Below are 14,288 nucleotides of genomic sequence, written 5' to 3'. Positions count from 1 at the left end.
AGCCGACGGCAGTGCCACCATTATGGTTGCGACTTGGACACGGCGGAGCACACGCTCGTCGCCTGCCCCGCACGGGAGGGGTGGCGCAGTGACCTCGTCGCAAAAATAGTAAACGACTTGTCGTTGCCGAGTGTTGTAGCATCGATGCTCGACTTCTGCGAGTGCACCATCTCGCAGAAGGAGGTAGCGGGGCGCTTGACAGACGTACAAGCCCATATATATACCCATTCTAATCGGCGCCATCTAGGCAAGCTTCGGATAGCGTGCCGACCAAGAGGGCTGGTGGTCGTGGTGCCGACGACCCCCGGGCCGGCGTCCCGAGGAGGAGAGTCATGGGAGAGATGTGCTCCACACTAATCGCTTCACTTTCCTCCCTTTGTCTTCTCATAAGTTCTGACTCATGTGAGGTTCGGACATGGGTTGTTGAACGACAGGTTTTTAGTCGGTTCAATTCCGACATGCCCCGCCCATCCCCAGTGGAGAGCTGAAGTCCATCGATTTCCTTCTGACTATAAAAAACCCTTTTTAAACTTGGTAGCTAAAATATTTTTAGGACAATCGACTCAAAATCATTCAATCTTTCTGTGGGACACCACGTACAACTTTAAACATTTCATAGGTACTGCGATGGGTCTTTCACCGGTGATCGCTGGTTGACATTATAAATCAACATAATTTGGCTAATCACGTCATATTCACACACGCAATTAAATTCATGCACGAGATTATCATTCCCAAGTTTGTTACCCAAGAACAACCAATTGTATGTAGGCACATAACAGACAAAAGGATATTAATATAATTATATAAATTCTTTAGGAACAGAAATATTTAAATTTTCTGTTATACAATCTTCACTAATTGTGGGTTTAATAAACATGGTGTTTAAAAATCAAAACAGGCGAATAGCAGCAGCTCTACTCCTAATTAAATAAACAACAACGATAATGAAAATTTCATTTCATTTTATTAATCTCATTCACAATTATTTAAAAAATGATGTTATAGATTTACAAGGCAATTTGGTTTTATGAACGGGCGACTTTCTTTTTCTTTTCTCGCCACTTCCTATTTTCACCGTAACCTTCTTGTTGAGCTCTCGACTAATTCTCTGAGCTTCGTGGAAGTCTAAATGTTCGGAAAACTTATCTAACTGCACTTTTCTTCCACACTCGGAACACGTTTCCGTCGGTACGTTTTCGTTGATTTTGACGAAAAAATTAGCTATTGTATTTTCAGTTTTATTAATATCGTCCGGAGGTTTCTTTTTATCTTCAACAGGAATTCGCGCTTCAAACTGATCTCGCTCTAGTCGAAACGTTTGCCTCTCTTCGTCTCTTAGGTTCAAAGCGAGATGATAGTCGGCGTGGGTTCCTAGATCTCCGACGGGTACGGCTTTACCGCATTCAGGACAACGGTAGCTCTCCTCACCCCTCACAGACTGACCGGCGACGTCAATGCCGGCTGTCCCAATTTCTACTTCAACATTAGATTTGAGCAGTTCCCTAGTCCTGGCAACACGTTGGACGTCCTGAGGATCTTCATCGAACAGCGCAATGCTTTTATTGATTTCATCGTTAATGGTCGATCGTGAATAATCCGACTGGTCACTGTCCTCGCCACGCTCGATGACGTCACAGACCGGCGTGCACGGTTTGACTATTGTGTCACTCTTTGAATTCTGTACATTTCGATTTTCCTTGAACTTGTCGTTTAGAATTTTAGCAAAGAACGATTCTTGCCTGTCTAAGCTGGTCTCTAGTACCGGGTCACATTTCGCCTTATATTCTGCTGAGGGCGCAGTTTGTTCTTCAATTATATTGGCTTCCGTCTTTATGTTGGATTCTTTAAAGAATTTATTTATTATGTAACTTTTGTCTGCAGTTTTATTTCCTTTCGATGCTAACGTCTTTGCTTTGCAATGGTTAGTTCCCAGCGGCGCGGTCGTACACAGCTCCTCGGACTTCAATGAAGATACTTTGTTGTCTTTATTCGCAATGTCCTTAGAAGCTCCGGTTTCGAAGTAATCCCTGATCTTCTTTGATTTCTTCGTTTCAGAATGATCTTCGAACTTACCTACGCTTATTCCCAAAAAAACTATCGGCGCTTTCAGTTTCCTGTTGTCTTCAAAATCTTTAATACAAATTTAATTCATTAATATTTTAAACTCACCCATCATCTCCGGGTGAAATGTTAATTTCTGAAATAATTAGATGGACAAACTCAAGGTGTACCCGGTGCTTAGTGGATATCAGAGTCCATAGACATCACAGTGACACATGAGGTCGAAGTATCAGATCGATTTACATAAATGTACCCGTCTCAGGTTGGCCGCCCGCTGCAATGCAGTAACAGTCAGGATGGCCGTTTTTTTTATTGCTTAGATGGGTGGACGAGCTCACAGCCCACATGGTGTTAAGTGGTTACTGGAGCCCATAGACATCTGCAACGTAAATGCGCCACCTATTCTGAGATAAGTTCTAAAGTCTCAAGTATACTCGTAGTTACAACGGCTGCCCCCTTCAAACCGGAACGCATTACTGCTTCACGGCAGAAATAGGCAGAGTGGTGGTACCCACCCGCGCGGACTCACAAGAGGTCCTACCACCAGTAATCTGTCAGTGTCTGGCAGTGACCACGCAACTATACGATTCCGATGACACATTACGATGCCTTCGTCACCGAAGTATTTTTTTAACAGTTTAACCTATAGGCACAGCGCATTAAGTTTCTCATCGAATCATCTCAGTGGGTCGCGATTCCTATTATGTGGTAGATTCTGTGTTGCATTCCTCTTGCTAGGATAGCTAGCTAGCAAATTCTCTCAACCTGAGCCCCTGAGCTCACTTACCCATCCGAACTTAGTTGGAATAGCATCTTAGGCTGCCAGCGAATAGGTAGAGGAAAAAATCATCAGTTTTCTACTAGGTGTATGTATTTAAGTTCCAAACGTCTGTTGACCTCTAACGTCAGACTATTTGCTCTATAAGCCCTATATGTCGTTACATTACATTATTGTTACCTCTGCGAGGGGAGTGTTTTTTTTTATTGCTTAGATGAGTGGACGAGCTCACAGCCCACCTGGTGTTAAGTGGTTACTGGAGCCCATGGACATCTACAACGTAAATGCGCCACCCACCTTGAGATATATGTTCTAAGATCTCAGTATAGTTACAACGGGTAACGAGTATAGTTGATCGATGGTGCCTCACCGTAGCTCAGTACTGCAGGTGATTTATCGATAAAGACATTACTTCGAACTGTCAAATTTAAAAGAACATACCTTTGGGTTTGTATCCTTCGGAGCCGTCCATGACAAGTTCAAACGCCTTATTGGACATGAAGTCTCCGTTTAAGTCATCATCAGGCAGAAAGTTGTAGGACCTGGACGCGGCGGAGTCCCCGGCGCCCGGGAGCTGCGCGGAGTAGCTGGCGACCATCTGTCTCGGCGTCCGGCTGTTCTCGAGAGCGTCTTTATCGAGCCGATTTTCTATTTCGTCGGCGAGTTCCTTGAGCCATCTTCTGAGCGCGACCACATCGACGAGGGCGGATTTGCCTTTAAAATTTTTGCAGCACCCAATACTTTTTGGGTTGAACCTGGCCTGAACCGGCTCCGGGTCTATGCCGCGCGCCACGTTGTACAGCCAAGCTCTGAAAATCTTATACCTTTAAACGAGCAATTCTTGCATATTAATATAATAATATATATAATCTGAATCTCGGAAACGGCTCCAACGATTTTCATAAAATTAAGTATACAGGGGATTTCGGGGGCGATAAATCGATCTAGCTACGATTTATTTTCAGAAAATGTTATTTTATTCGTATTTTCAATAATCAACTCTTCCCGACATCTATTGGCGAATAATAATATAACTATTTTTCTGAATTGAGGGCAATTAACCGCTTTAAAGACACAACAAGATGGCGTTAACAAAAAAAAAACGAGCAAAGCTCGGTCATCATCTAATAATAAATATACGAAGAAACTTTACTGGTGGTAAGACCTTTTGTGAGTCCGCACGGGTAGGTACCACCGCCCGGCCTATTTCTGCCGTGAAGCAGCAATGCATTTCGGTTTGAAGGGTGGGATAGTAGTTGTAGCTATACTGAGACCTTAGAACTTTTATCTCAAGGTGGATGGCGCATTTACGTTGTAGATGTCTATGGGCTCCAGTGACCACTTAACATCAAGTAGGCTGTGAGTACGTCCACCCAACGAAGCAATAAAAAAAATACTTACTGCTGGAGTCCACGGAGAGAGCACATTTTCAGTTCTGAAGTCCAGTTTCTTTCTGTTTCTAGTATAAATTTGTTAACCGCCACGCCCCTGGCACATACGGATAGAAATCGTCAGTAATAGTCTAAATTTGTACTTACCCATTTTTCTCATCAAACTTCTTCTGCAATTCCTTCGCAGAGAACTTCTTTAGTTCGCCCATTGTAGCAATCTTTAGTGTCGTGCATACCATGGAGCCAAACTTTCCTCCTAAGTGTTTAACCTTTTTCACTGGCAACGTGCTGTAAAGATCACATCTTAAATTTCTGCTCTTAATCAACACTGGACAGGTGAAAGAGGATGCAGTATGGTTGCTTTCATGCATTTTCTAAAGTTTAAGTTTCTGAAACTAAATAGGTTTTTTTCCCACGCTACCCCTCATCATCATCGCCATCATAATGGCAATAATATCACGCTATCACTATTGCCAAGTATTCATAATATATCAATTTGGTGAACAGACTCGCGCGCCACCTGTCGTACGTTGATCTATATCCATGATAGTACGAAATTTTAAGTCAATCGGTTATTTCATCTGCAACACATCGAATACGAACAAACAAAGACACAAATATTCATGTTGTACAATTTGTTTTAGCAATTAGCACCAGTGTGATATTAATAGAGCTTACTACCGCCATCAGAAGGTATAATACATTACCTGTGAAGAATATCAATGGAATGTTTGGGCAGTATTGTCTGTTTGTTGGGTTTGTTCATGCCGCACACCAGTTTTGCCAAGATCTTGTTGTGAGCTATACCGGCCGAACATCGAAAACCTTAAACATTAATCAAAGCATGCACGAGATGAGACCTACAGACACAATTCAGTTCTGAGCTACAGCAATATTTTTATTGTATTACAGTCAATATGTGTATAATTTAATTTTAATATCCCCCCAGTAACAATTAGATTGATGGTCGTTATGATGTCTGTGAGAAATGTCCAGCATATAACACCTAGCAGACTGTAAGATGACCGCTACACATACATCAATTAATGTTTTTTTTTTTTCACTTGCCATAAACATTATCAAAAAACTAAACTTAAATTCAATCTTATCATTAAATCACTGATAGCATCCAAATACACTTAGCCGTTGGAAGTCAGCTTGTATAAATTTACAATCAGAAAATTATAAATGATTTAGCTATGACAATTTTTAATATTGATTGTAATTAATGACCAGTGTAATATAAGGTATGACCAATAAGATACCTGTTTCTTTATAGACTGCTTCTCTTATTTCGCTCACAATGACTGCACCTACCAGCAGCTGTTTGGCGTGTTCGAAATCAAAATCTATTGAGTCTGCACCACCCGTGAGTATGTCAGACATGAACTCTTCTATTGAATCGTAGCCTACTGCAAAGGTATTCGGTAACATTTCTTTAGCTACTGAACCTATGTTTAATGTTTTTAGTCTTTCGCGCACCTGAAATTAATAGTACATACATTTAAAGTAACAGGGCTGTGTTAGCTAGATCTTTCATAAAGTATTTGATTTTTGTTGGTCTGCGAGTGTTGCTGTTAATCATCGTTACTGGTGGTAGGACCTCTTGTGTGTCCGCACGGGTAATGCGTTTCGGTTTGAATGGTGGGGCAGCCGTTCTCACTATACTGAGAAGTTAGAACTATATCTTAAGGTGTGTGGCGCATTTACGTTGTAGATGTCTATGGGTTCCAGTAACCACTTAACACCAGGTGGGCTGTAAGCTCGTCCACACATCTAAGCAATAAAAAATAAATAAAAATAAAACATATTTTACAAAACAGTTGAGCAGTATTTATTTACATTGTGTGTGAGTTATTAATTGTAGACAGATTACATTTAATCTTCTCTCTATTCTCTGATGATTTTTTTTGTATTGGTGAATTCTTATTCATTAAAATCATATTTCAATATATTTAACTTTATGTTACATGTGTACAAATACTTACTGGCACTGAAATATCAAGGTATGCTTCATCTATTGAAGCTCTTTCTAACAAAGCCGTGAATCTTTGCAAAACTCTGGCTACCTCTTTTCCAGCATCTCGATATCTATAATCATAATCATACTATTATTGTTACTTGTGTAAAAGGTGCTAATAAATAAGATTACTATCAACATCAACAATCATATTTGATCTCTTCTTGACCTAAGACTGAGACCAGGTAGTGTATACATATCAAGTTATTATGCTTTTTAAAAAAAAGTTCTAATAATCTTATTCTAAGAAAAATTATATGTAAAATGTGTTCATGATCAACTTATATGACAATATTGTGTATAAAATTTTTAGTAATTACTGGTAGTAAGGAGTATTGTCAGACTGCATGGTAAGGTATACTATCATACTACACACTCTTGCAGTGAAGCAATCACATAGTTTAATTAGAAACATGAGACAATCCCAACATATTATGCCTTTAGCGTCATGTGTCAAGGTGGATGATCGCATTCAAATTATGTGTTGTTCACGCTTCAAAGGCAATAAGAGAAAAATATTTGAATATTTTTACTGTTGTCTTCTACTACTGAGCAACTAATGTTTTTCTTAAAAATATCGTCTCTATAGGTTAATAATCTATGTCTTAGGATTCTTATGTTCATTGTATTTTAATAATATTTCCTATGCATCGTAAATTTTGTATAAATATCAAACTAACTTTAAATGTAAATTTTTTCATACTTACTTTGATATATCAGCTTTTCCTCTGTGACAAGGAACTGAAGGCAGCTGAATGTTAGGACATTTCTCTTTGGCCTCATCACCTCTCATGTGTCTTGTTACTCCCAAATCCCTCGCAACATAGTTCACTGCTATTATTCTGACAACAAAAATTTTTATTAAAAAATGTTACCCAGTGTTTGTACATGTATAATATTCCTACAAAATTACAAAACAGAGTTATTGTTTTCTACATCAATTCAGTTACAAAAAACAATGCCAAATATTTTTGTTATTTATATTAAAAATTGTTTTAACATGTGTTTTAATATGTAGGTATCATAATGGTTGTTTGAGAACAAAAATTAAGAAAAACATTAGTTAATGATTATTTCAAATGATTTCAAAAACTATATTGATTTTATCTTGTTTTTAATCTGTACCAGCACAACCTTTTTAATTGTTTTTTTAGATTTAGTGGTATAGTAAGAATAGTTTAAAAATATTTTAGCGACACATTGCTGGCATAGTTGTCCATTTTTCTAAGCAAAAATGTGTCTGTCTCACTACGGTTTCCACTAAGTTTGTTGCATACCCTCTCAACTTGAGCATGTCGGCTTATAAAACGGTTTGGGAAGTTTATCTTCGAGCAGTTCATGGTCTAAAAACAAATTATATTCATTTTGAAACTCACCCTCCACCTTTCCAAGGGTTATATTGCACCACCGCAATTGGTTTTCCTTTCAGTTCTGGGTTCAGTTTCTCTTCAACTTGACAATAAAAACAATCCATATCAATCAACACAACTACCCTGTTGTCTTGATCCATATTGACAATATTATTATTTTAATTATTGTCTAATATAGTTTTTTTAGGTTTCATACAAAGTACTCATGATTTTTAATAAATATTTTTCAACGATACTACTAGAAACAGTGCTTAGGCCGTACATACTTCTTTAATTTTATAAGACTAAGTAAATATTATACAACTATTTTATTATTATTTTTAAGTTGATTGCTGCGGTCCAATAATCATATGAATGGAATCGGAGGATCCCGAGAAGTTCAGCGGCTTTGTTTCATTTTCCCACATTTGTACTTTCAAAGATACTAAACAGTTAATAAAGCACCGATATTACACATTTTAATCCGGAGAAACATTTTATGGACAAATTTATTAACAAATCACAACTTCACTCCTCGCGTTCCCGCCAAAAAGTCCGTTTTTTTAAGGGATTTTATGACCTTGTAACTAAGACCTTTAAGTCATGTCTTATTTTAATGTATATTCTTATTGAATGGGGGTATGAACCACCGCACATCAACCCCACATGAATCATTTAAGAGACGTGTCGTAGTTCAACAAATAACACAGGTTGAACTCTACTTAGAGCTCTGTGAACATAGCGTGGAAGAAAACATTTTTTTAATAGTTTTCGATACATACACGTATGCACCATTGTAGTGTGGTCAGTGAACTCCACAAGGGGTGTAGTGATTGATCATAGTATACTCCAGTCTGTAATGTGACAGATTAAATATCTGGAGGGTATCAATTAAGACACAATGAATTAGTCGCAAACAAACTTTATTAAAATCCTTGACCATAAGTTTTATTCCATTTGATGTACTGTCCCAAATCATCTTGCGATACACTCGGCTTGACCCTTTGTAACGCACTGGTAAAATCTTTGAGACAAACTGGTCGCACCTGAAATTAAAAACATTATGATAAAATTGCTACTAAAAGCTTTCGTGGCCTCATAGCATTCTTCTAGTATCTGCTGCAGTTTTGTATGACATATATGGTTTGTTTTTGGTTTATGGTTTGAAATGGTTATAAAAACTGTAAAAACTAGTATTCATTGACCAGTTCCGAATCTCTGATCTTTTGTACAAAAATCCTGTGCAAAATAATCTCTATACATAAAAATGAATTGCTGTTAGTTAGTCTCGCTAAAACTCGAGAACGGCTGGACCGATTTGACCAGTCCAGTGAAGGTTTAAAAGGTAGAAAAATATGAAAATGCTGGGAATTAAATAAAAATAACAATTTTGTTTTTCCTGTGAAGTGTCCCCCGTCGGACGGATTCCTTTTGTTTGTTTTAAGTCTATTTTATACAAAAGTTTAGGTCTTTTATTTATAGATTGAGGCACTACGAAGTCTGCCGGGTAAGCTAGTAAATTAAAAAATATATAATTAAAAAAAAAAGCGGTTGAAATAAACCGGTCGTTTATGTAATCACTGGCCTTGTCTCGGTCGACGTTGAGGATCTGCGACAGAGGCACGGCGCGCACGGGGCCCATGGCAGCCTCGCAGCACAGAGACTTCATGTCCGCTCCGGAGTACCCTTCAGTTAGGTCCGCTATTTCCGATATTTGGTCCGGCGTCAGTTCATTGTTTTCGTTCCTTAGCAAATTCATTATTATTTGTTTTCTTGCCTAAAAATAATAATATGTAAATTTTTATGTCGCCAATAAGACTATTTAAACATTAAAAAAAAGCAGATTCCAGGACTTTAAGCAATTATGGTTTTGTGCTATAAAGATTCTACGCGAAATTAATTTTTTTAAATTATACGCGACCCCTGTCATTTCGAGATTTTTTCCATAGATCGATCGTAACGATGCTATCACTTTATTTTCTTCGCTAACTTCATTTACAAGTTCCACCCTGATAATTAATCATATTTAATGGAATAGTAGTACTTGGCGATTGTACTGGTATCTAGTGTATTCCTGCAATCATTGGTCTGGTTTGCAGCTGGACAGCTAGTATAGCGTCCTGACGCCTGGAGCATGACGGCGACGCTCACGCTGTGGTCCACGGACCTATACGACTGCAGTGGACGCAAAGATATAGTTACGTCAGTTTCTGGTAGAGGTATGTACAGTCGCTTGACGAGTCTCCTGCGGGCAGCTTCGTCTAACTCCTGGGGACGATTGGTCGCGCCAACTATTAGAAGTCTGTCTTCTTCACCTACGAAATTATAAGCAAAGATGTTTAGTGTTAGCAATTAAAATCAACTGCTAAGTGTTTCTAGAATTATTTAGTTTGTAGAATTATTTACTTGTAGCTGCACCATCGAATTGTACTAGGAACTCAGTTTTGATTCTCCGGGTGGCTTCGTGCTCCGAGTCGCTGCGTTGGGTCAGCAACGAGTCTATTTCGTCTATGAATATCACCTGTAATTTATATTCAAAACGTATAATCTAGGTATTTGAATCCGAAACCCAGTAAAGACTAATATTGATGTAATGAGTAACCAACAAAGAAGTATCTTGCAGTAAACTAATGCAAATATATTTAAATTTCTGAATTAGGAGAAACAGGCATGTTGGAACAACTCCGTCGACGGTCCAATGTTATCGTTCAGAATTGGTCTAGAAATGGTGGTTAACGCGATTTAGACATCTGTTAAATTTCACGATGATATATGGACCGCTGCTTCTTGTTTTAATAGCACGACAGGCCAACGATCATGTGTTCCAAAATGATTCATGTTGTCCATACCTCTTGTGAGTCCGCACGGGTAGGTACCACCACCCTGCTTATTTTCTGCCGTGAAGCAGTAATGCGTTTCGGTTTGAAGAGTGGGGCAGCCGTTGTAACTATACTGAGACCTTAGAACTTATATCTCAAGGTGGGTGGCGCATTTACGTTATAGATGTCTATGGGCTCCAGTAACCAATTCCAGCAACAACAAAAAAAAAAAAAAAACGTAGTGAGTGGGCCTCGGACCGCGGGCTGGCGGCACCGCGCCACGGCGAACAGCGCGCGCACCATCTTCTCCCCGTCGCCGATCCACTTGGACGTCAGCGAGGACGCCGAGATGCTGAAGAACGTAGCCTTGCACTGCGCCGCCACGCATTTACCTGGGTCCAAACACTTCTATATTAGTGTCGCTCGTGGACATCAACAATGCTAGCTACCCAGGCAGCTGATTCTTGCTGAAGCTTATTTTCAACTATTGTTTAAAAACATGTCGACAGTGCTGCGGATATCCATAGACATTTTTTTATTTTTTTTATTGCTTTGATGGGTGGACGAGCTCACAGTACACCTAGTGTTAAGTCAGCCCATAGACATCTACAACGTAAATGCGCTACCCACCTTGAGATATAAGTTCTAAGGTCCCACCCTTCAAACCCAAACGCATTACTGCTACACGGCAGAAAATAAGCAGGGTGGTGGTAACTACCCGCGCGGACTCACAAGAGGTCCTACCACCAGTAAAAAATGCAAGATACGCTAAGCGTAAACCAAAGTGCTAAAAAGGTCTTAATAAAGAAATGGGACTTGAATTTCAAAAGTAAATCACCAATCAATGTTTTCCCAGTTCCTGGTGGTCCGAACAGCAGTATCCCGGTGGGGGGCCGCCGCAGTCCAGTGAAGATGTCCGGTCTCAGCAGCGGCCACACTACCGCCTCTTGGATCACAGACTTGGCGAACTGCAGCCCGGCAATGTCTTCCCAACCTATGATTGATATCAATGTGTATATGCATGTTTATGCATCAGCACATGCAGACTACACCCAACTATTGAACTATTCCTGAGAATGTATGTTCAAGAATGTTGGTTGTCCCTTGCAGAACCATGAGATAGGGTGCTGTTCACGTCGGCTGACACTGCCACACCCAAAGCACCACTAATAGTGAACAATGTTTGCCTTAAATTCTTATTTTACATTAAAAAAATTGGTATTGCAGACAGATCTATACCAATGTATTCATAAGCAACTACCCTAAGAATGCCTTAACTTGCTGAAACCCTCAGAGAGCAAGGATTACTTGTACTTGTCCACTTTATTTATTAACTATTTTACTTGCTATGTACAATATCTCGTGGCAAGTATTAACTTGAATCTTCATACCAAATTAGTAATAAATTAACTGGCAAAATCTATAAGTAATTGTTATGAATAAAATTTACAGTTCACTTTAGGTTAGTAGTTAAATCTCATTGCAGACATGAATTGATCCTAACAATATTATCCATATTAAAAATCAATAGACATGTCTGCTGTGCGTTTCTTAGCACTAATCTCCACAATAACTGGAAATGTTGTGATTACTTACTAACAGGTGTCCCTTTATCAATAATTTCACTTTCAATTAACTCAATCATTTTAGGATCAATATGTTTTAATCTTTCATCAGTTAATTCTGTTTCTTGTGAATCCTGTTTCTCTCTGAAATTATTATTATTTTTACAGTATTTAAAATACACTTTTTTAGCCTTTTATACAAAAAGTTAGTTCTGGTGTTCAACCTTCTAATTGTTATTGGAGACAGAGAAAACCATTATCATTAGGATCCTCTACCTTGTCTTTTATCACTCCTGGATGTCAAAGATTTTGCATATAAGTCTACATCTGTGACAAAACAATATTTTAAGTTCGACTTTTAGTAAATAATAGCTGTACTCGCCTGTTTCGGTGGGCATTTAAAATTAACATCATTATTATTTATTGTCATTATTATTAGGGAGTCCAACACTCATATAAATATTAGCCTATGCATTAAGTACATGTATTTTCTACATGGATACCAAGTTTCAAGTCAATCAGATGCATGATTCAGTAGTTATAATGGAACATTTGTAAAAACCAATTAGTAGTAGTAGTAGTAGTAGATTTATATATTAGTATAGACACAAAAATAGTCACTTACAGAGTAACAGCTCCAATCATGGGAGACACAAACTTGGCTTGAGCTTTCCTAGAAGTACCGAGAGTCCTTCTCGCAGCAGGATTAGATGCCAGCAATTGTTCTTTTGCAGTCTTAAATGTAATTTTAGCTACATTACTTTTATGTGCTTTATTTTCCAGTTCTTCTTTTGTAAAATCTAAGTCTTGAACAGGTTCTTCAATAGTAAAATTTTTGCCAACTAATGAATTTTGTGAGGTATTTTTAAATTGTCTATTGCGTCCAAACCTTGGTTTTATTATTGGCTCTTCTCTACTTTCTTGGCTTGATTCATCTGATGCAGTAAGGTTTTCATTAGATATTTTTACGTTGTCACAGTTACAGGTTTTTTTGAGGAATTGTTCAAATCCTTTATGTGTGGTGGCAGAACATGTATTACATTTTGGCACTGAGCGATGAAAAATACTTTCAGCATCTAGAGTTCTGAAAATCAACAAATTCATCTATTTTTTGTTACTGTAATCTATAAATTATTTTTTTTATGAGGAATGGCATTATTATTGCTAATGTGCACAATATTGCTTGTGGATATGGGCAACTCAAGTAAAACCGGCAAGCACCTTATATTATTATTAGTATGCTAACATAGTCACAAAATTCATGACTAAACATTTAGAACATGATTCCTAACTTAATAATGGATGCCCATTATTGTTAAATAATTTTTCATTGTGCTACAAGCAAATTTTACAAAATAAATTGTATTTACTTGAAATTTTCTAATTTTTTATATGAACTCGTTTTCATTACTCAAGCAAAATTCTGTCAAAATTGAATTTTTTTAAGTATGTATTTTTAAGAATTTTTCTAAGTAATAATTACCTTAGGGATGATTTCCATGTTCTGATATGCGACTCACTATCAGAGTTTTGGAGAAGACTTTTAGCGGATTTAAAGATTTCGTCAACTTTTTCATTAAGAATGTTCTTGTTTTCATTCCAAACACTGTTGAGTATGAGATTAGAGGAAATGTTTGATTGGCTGAAAATCGAATGAAACAATCATTATAGATTCTACTTTCTCCTTGTTTTTTTAATTTCATGATGCAAATAATGACTAATAGATGAAATGAAATCATAATAAAACTTTAAAAGCTGTTACTTAAGTACAGATTTGTTCACTGTCATTAAAGCTCAAATTTTTAATATGTTATATTAAAAGTTTGAGTAATAATTTGAAAAGTTATTAAATAATCATATTAGTCAATAAATTAGTAAGTATTAGTAAAAAATAAATTAAACCTTGGTAACGAATTTTTGTATTGCTGAATGTTTTCAAAATTTAGTAAAAGTCTATTATTCTCATCAGCTGTCGACATACTGAATGAAGAAAGTTAGCTGAACATGATAAAAAATAAATTTCGCAAATATAACGTAGGTGAAATTCAACTAAAAACAAGAATAATTATGAATGCGGGAATTTTTTTTAATTAGAAAGCTTAGATTCAGAAACTTTTTTACTTCTCTCAAAATAATAAATATACCCGCGCTTTTTAACTTTTATTTGATTATTCCAATTTGACAGGCAAAGAAAATGTGGCCCATAAACCTTAAGGATACTGAATAATTACTTAAGAATAAGCCAAGAAAACTGGGCGAAAGACCACACCTGTGCAATTATTGAAAGAAGAAGGAATTCATT

At 37.5% G+C, this 14,288-nt stretch overlaps 2 protein-coding genes across 2 annotated transcripts; both read right to left on the bottom strand.

The window, feature by feature from the left end:
- Positions 1 to 948: 948 nt before the first annotated feature.
- DNApol-eta (DNA polymerase eta) lies at positions 949 to 8,418 on the bottom strand. Its single transcript, XM_028182371.2, has 8 exons — positions 7,630 to 8,418; positions 6,961 to 7,095; positions 6,222 to 6,324; positions 5,499 to 5,715; positions 4,941 to 5,058; positions 4,381 to 4,521; positions 3,284 to 3,651; positions 949 to 2,133 (listed from the first exon to the last, which is right to left on the bottom strand). The coding sequence occupies exons 1-8, from the start codon at positions 7,761 to 7,763 to the stop codon at positions 986 to 988; spliced, it is 2,364 nt and encodes a 787-aa protein (XP_028038172.2). The 5' UTR covers positions 7,764 to 8,418; the 3' UTR covers positions 949 to 985.
- A 90-nt stretch (positions 8,419 to 8,508) lies between these two features.
- LOC114248908 (fidgetin-like protein 1) lies at positions 8,509 to 14,288 on the bottom strand. Its single transcript, XM_028182338.2, has 10 exons — positions 13,889 to 14,288; positions 13,470 to 13,628; positions 12,612 to 13,070; positions 12,018 to 12,130; positions 11,260 to 11,415; positions 10,680 to 10,813; positions 10,009 to 10,123; positions 9,805 to 9,917; positions 9,188 to 9,379; positions 8,509 to 8,648 (listed from the first exon to the last, which is right to left on the bottom strand). Exons 1-10 carry the CDS (start codon positions 13,963 to 13,965, stop codon positions 8,529 to 8,531), a joined length of 1,638 nt encoding a protein of 545 aa, XP_028038139.2. The 5' UTR covers positions 13,966 to 14,288; the 3' UTR covers positions 8,509 to 8,528.

The sequence above is a fragment of the Bombyx mandarina genome, chromosome 10, assembly GCF_030267445.1.
Source record: "Bombyx mandarina strain Sakado chromosome 10, ASM3026744v2".
Taxonomy (NCBI): domain Eukaryota; kingdom Metazoa; phylum Arthropoda; class Insecta; order Lepidoptera; family Bombycidae; genus Bombyx; species Bombyx mandarina.
The sequence above is the reverse complement of the archived record's forward strand: the minus strand, read 5'-3'. Positions and strand labels throughout refer to the sequence as shown.

Bases quoted from the DNA above. Each gene is read 5' to 3' on its own strand.
- DNApol-eta (XM_028182371.2), bottom strand. From the start codon at position 7,763: ATGGATCAAGACAACAGGGTAGTTGTGTTGATTGATATGGATTGTTTT. The intron at 6,325-6,960 runs GTAAGTATGAAA...TTATGATTATAG, and splicing joins GGAAAAGCTGATATATCAAA to ATATCGAGATGCTGGAAAAG. The intron at 5,716-6,221 runs GTAAGTATTTGT...TATTAATTTCAG, and splicing joins ACCTTGATATTTCAGTGCCA to GTGCGCGAAAGACTAAAAAC.
- LOC114248908 (XM_028182338.2), bottom strand. From the start codon at position 13,965: ATGTCGACAGCTGATGAGAATAATAGACTTTTACTAAATTTTGAAAAC. The intron at 13,071-13,469 runs GTAATTATTACT...GTTGATTTTCAG, and splicing joins ACATGGAAATCATCCCTAAG to AACTCTAGATGCTGAAAGTA. The intron at 10,124-10,679 runs GTCCGAGGCCCA...TATAAATTACAG, and splicing joins CGCGGTGCCGCCAGCCCGCG to GTGATATTCATAGACGAAAT.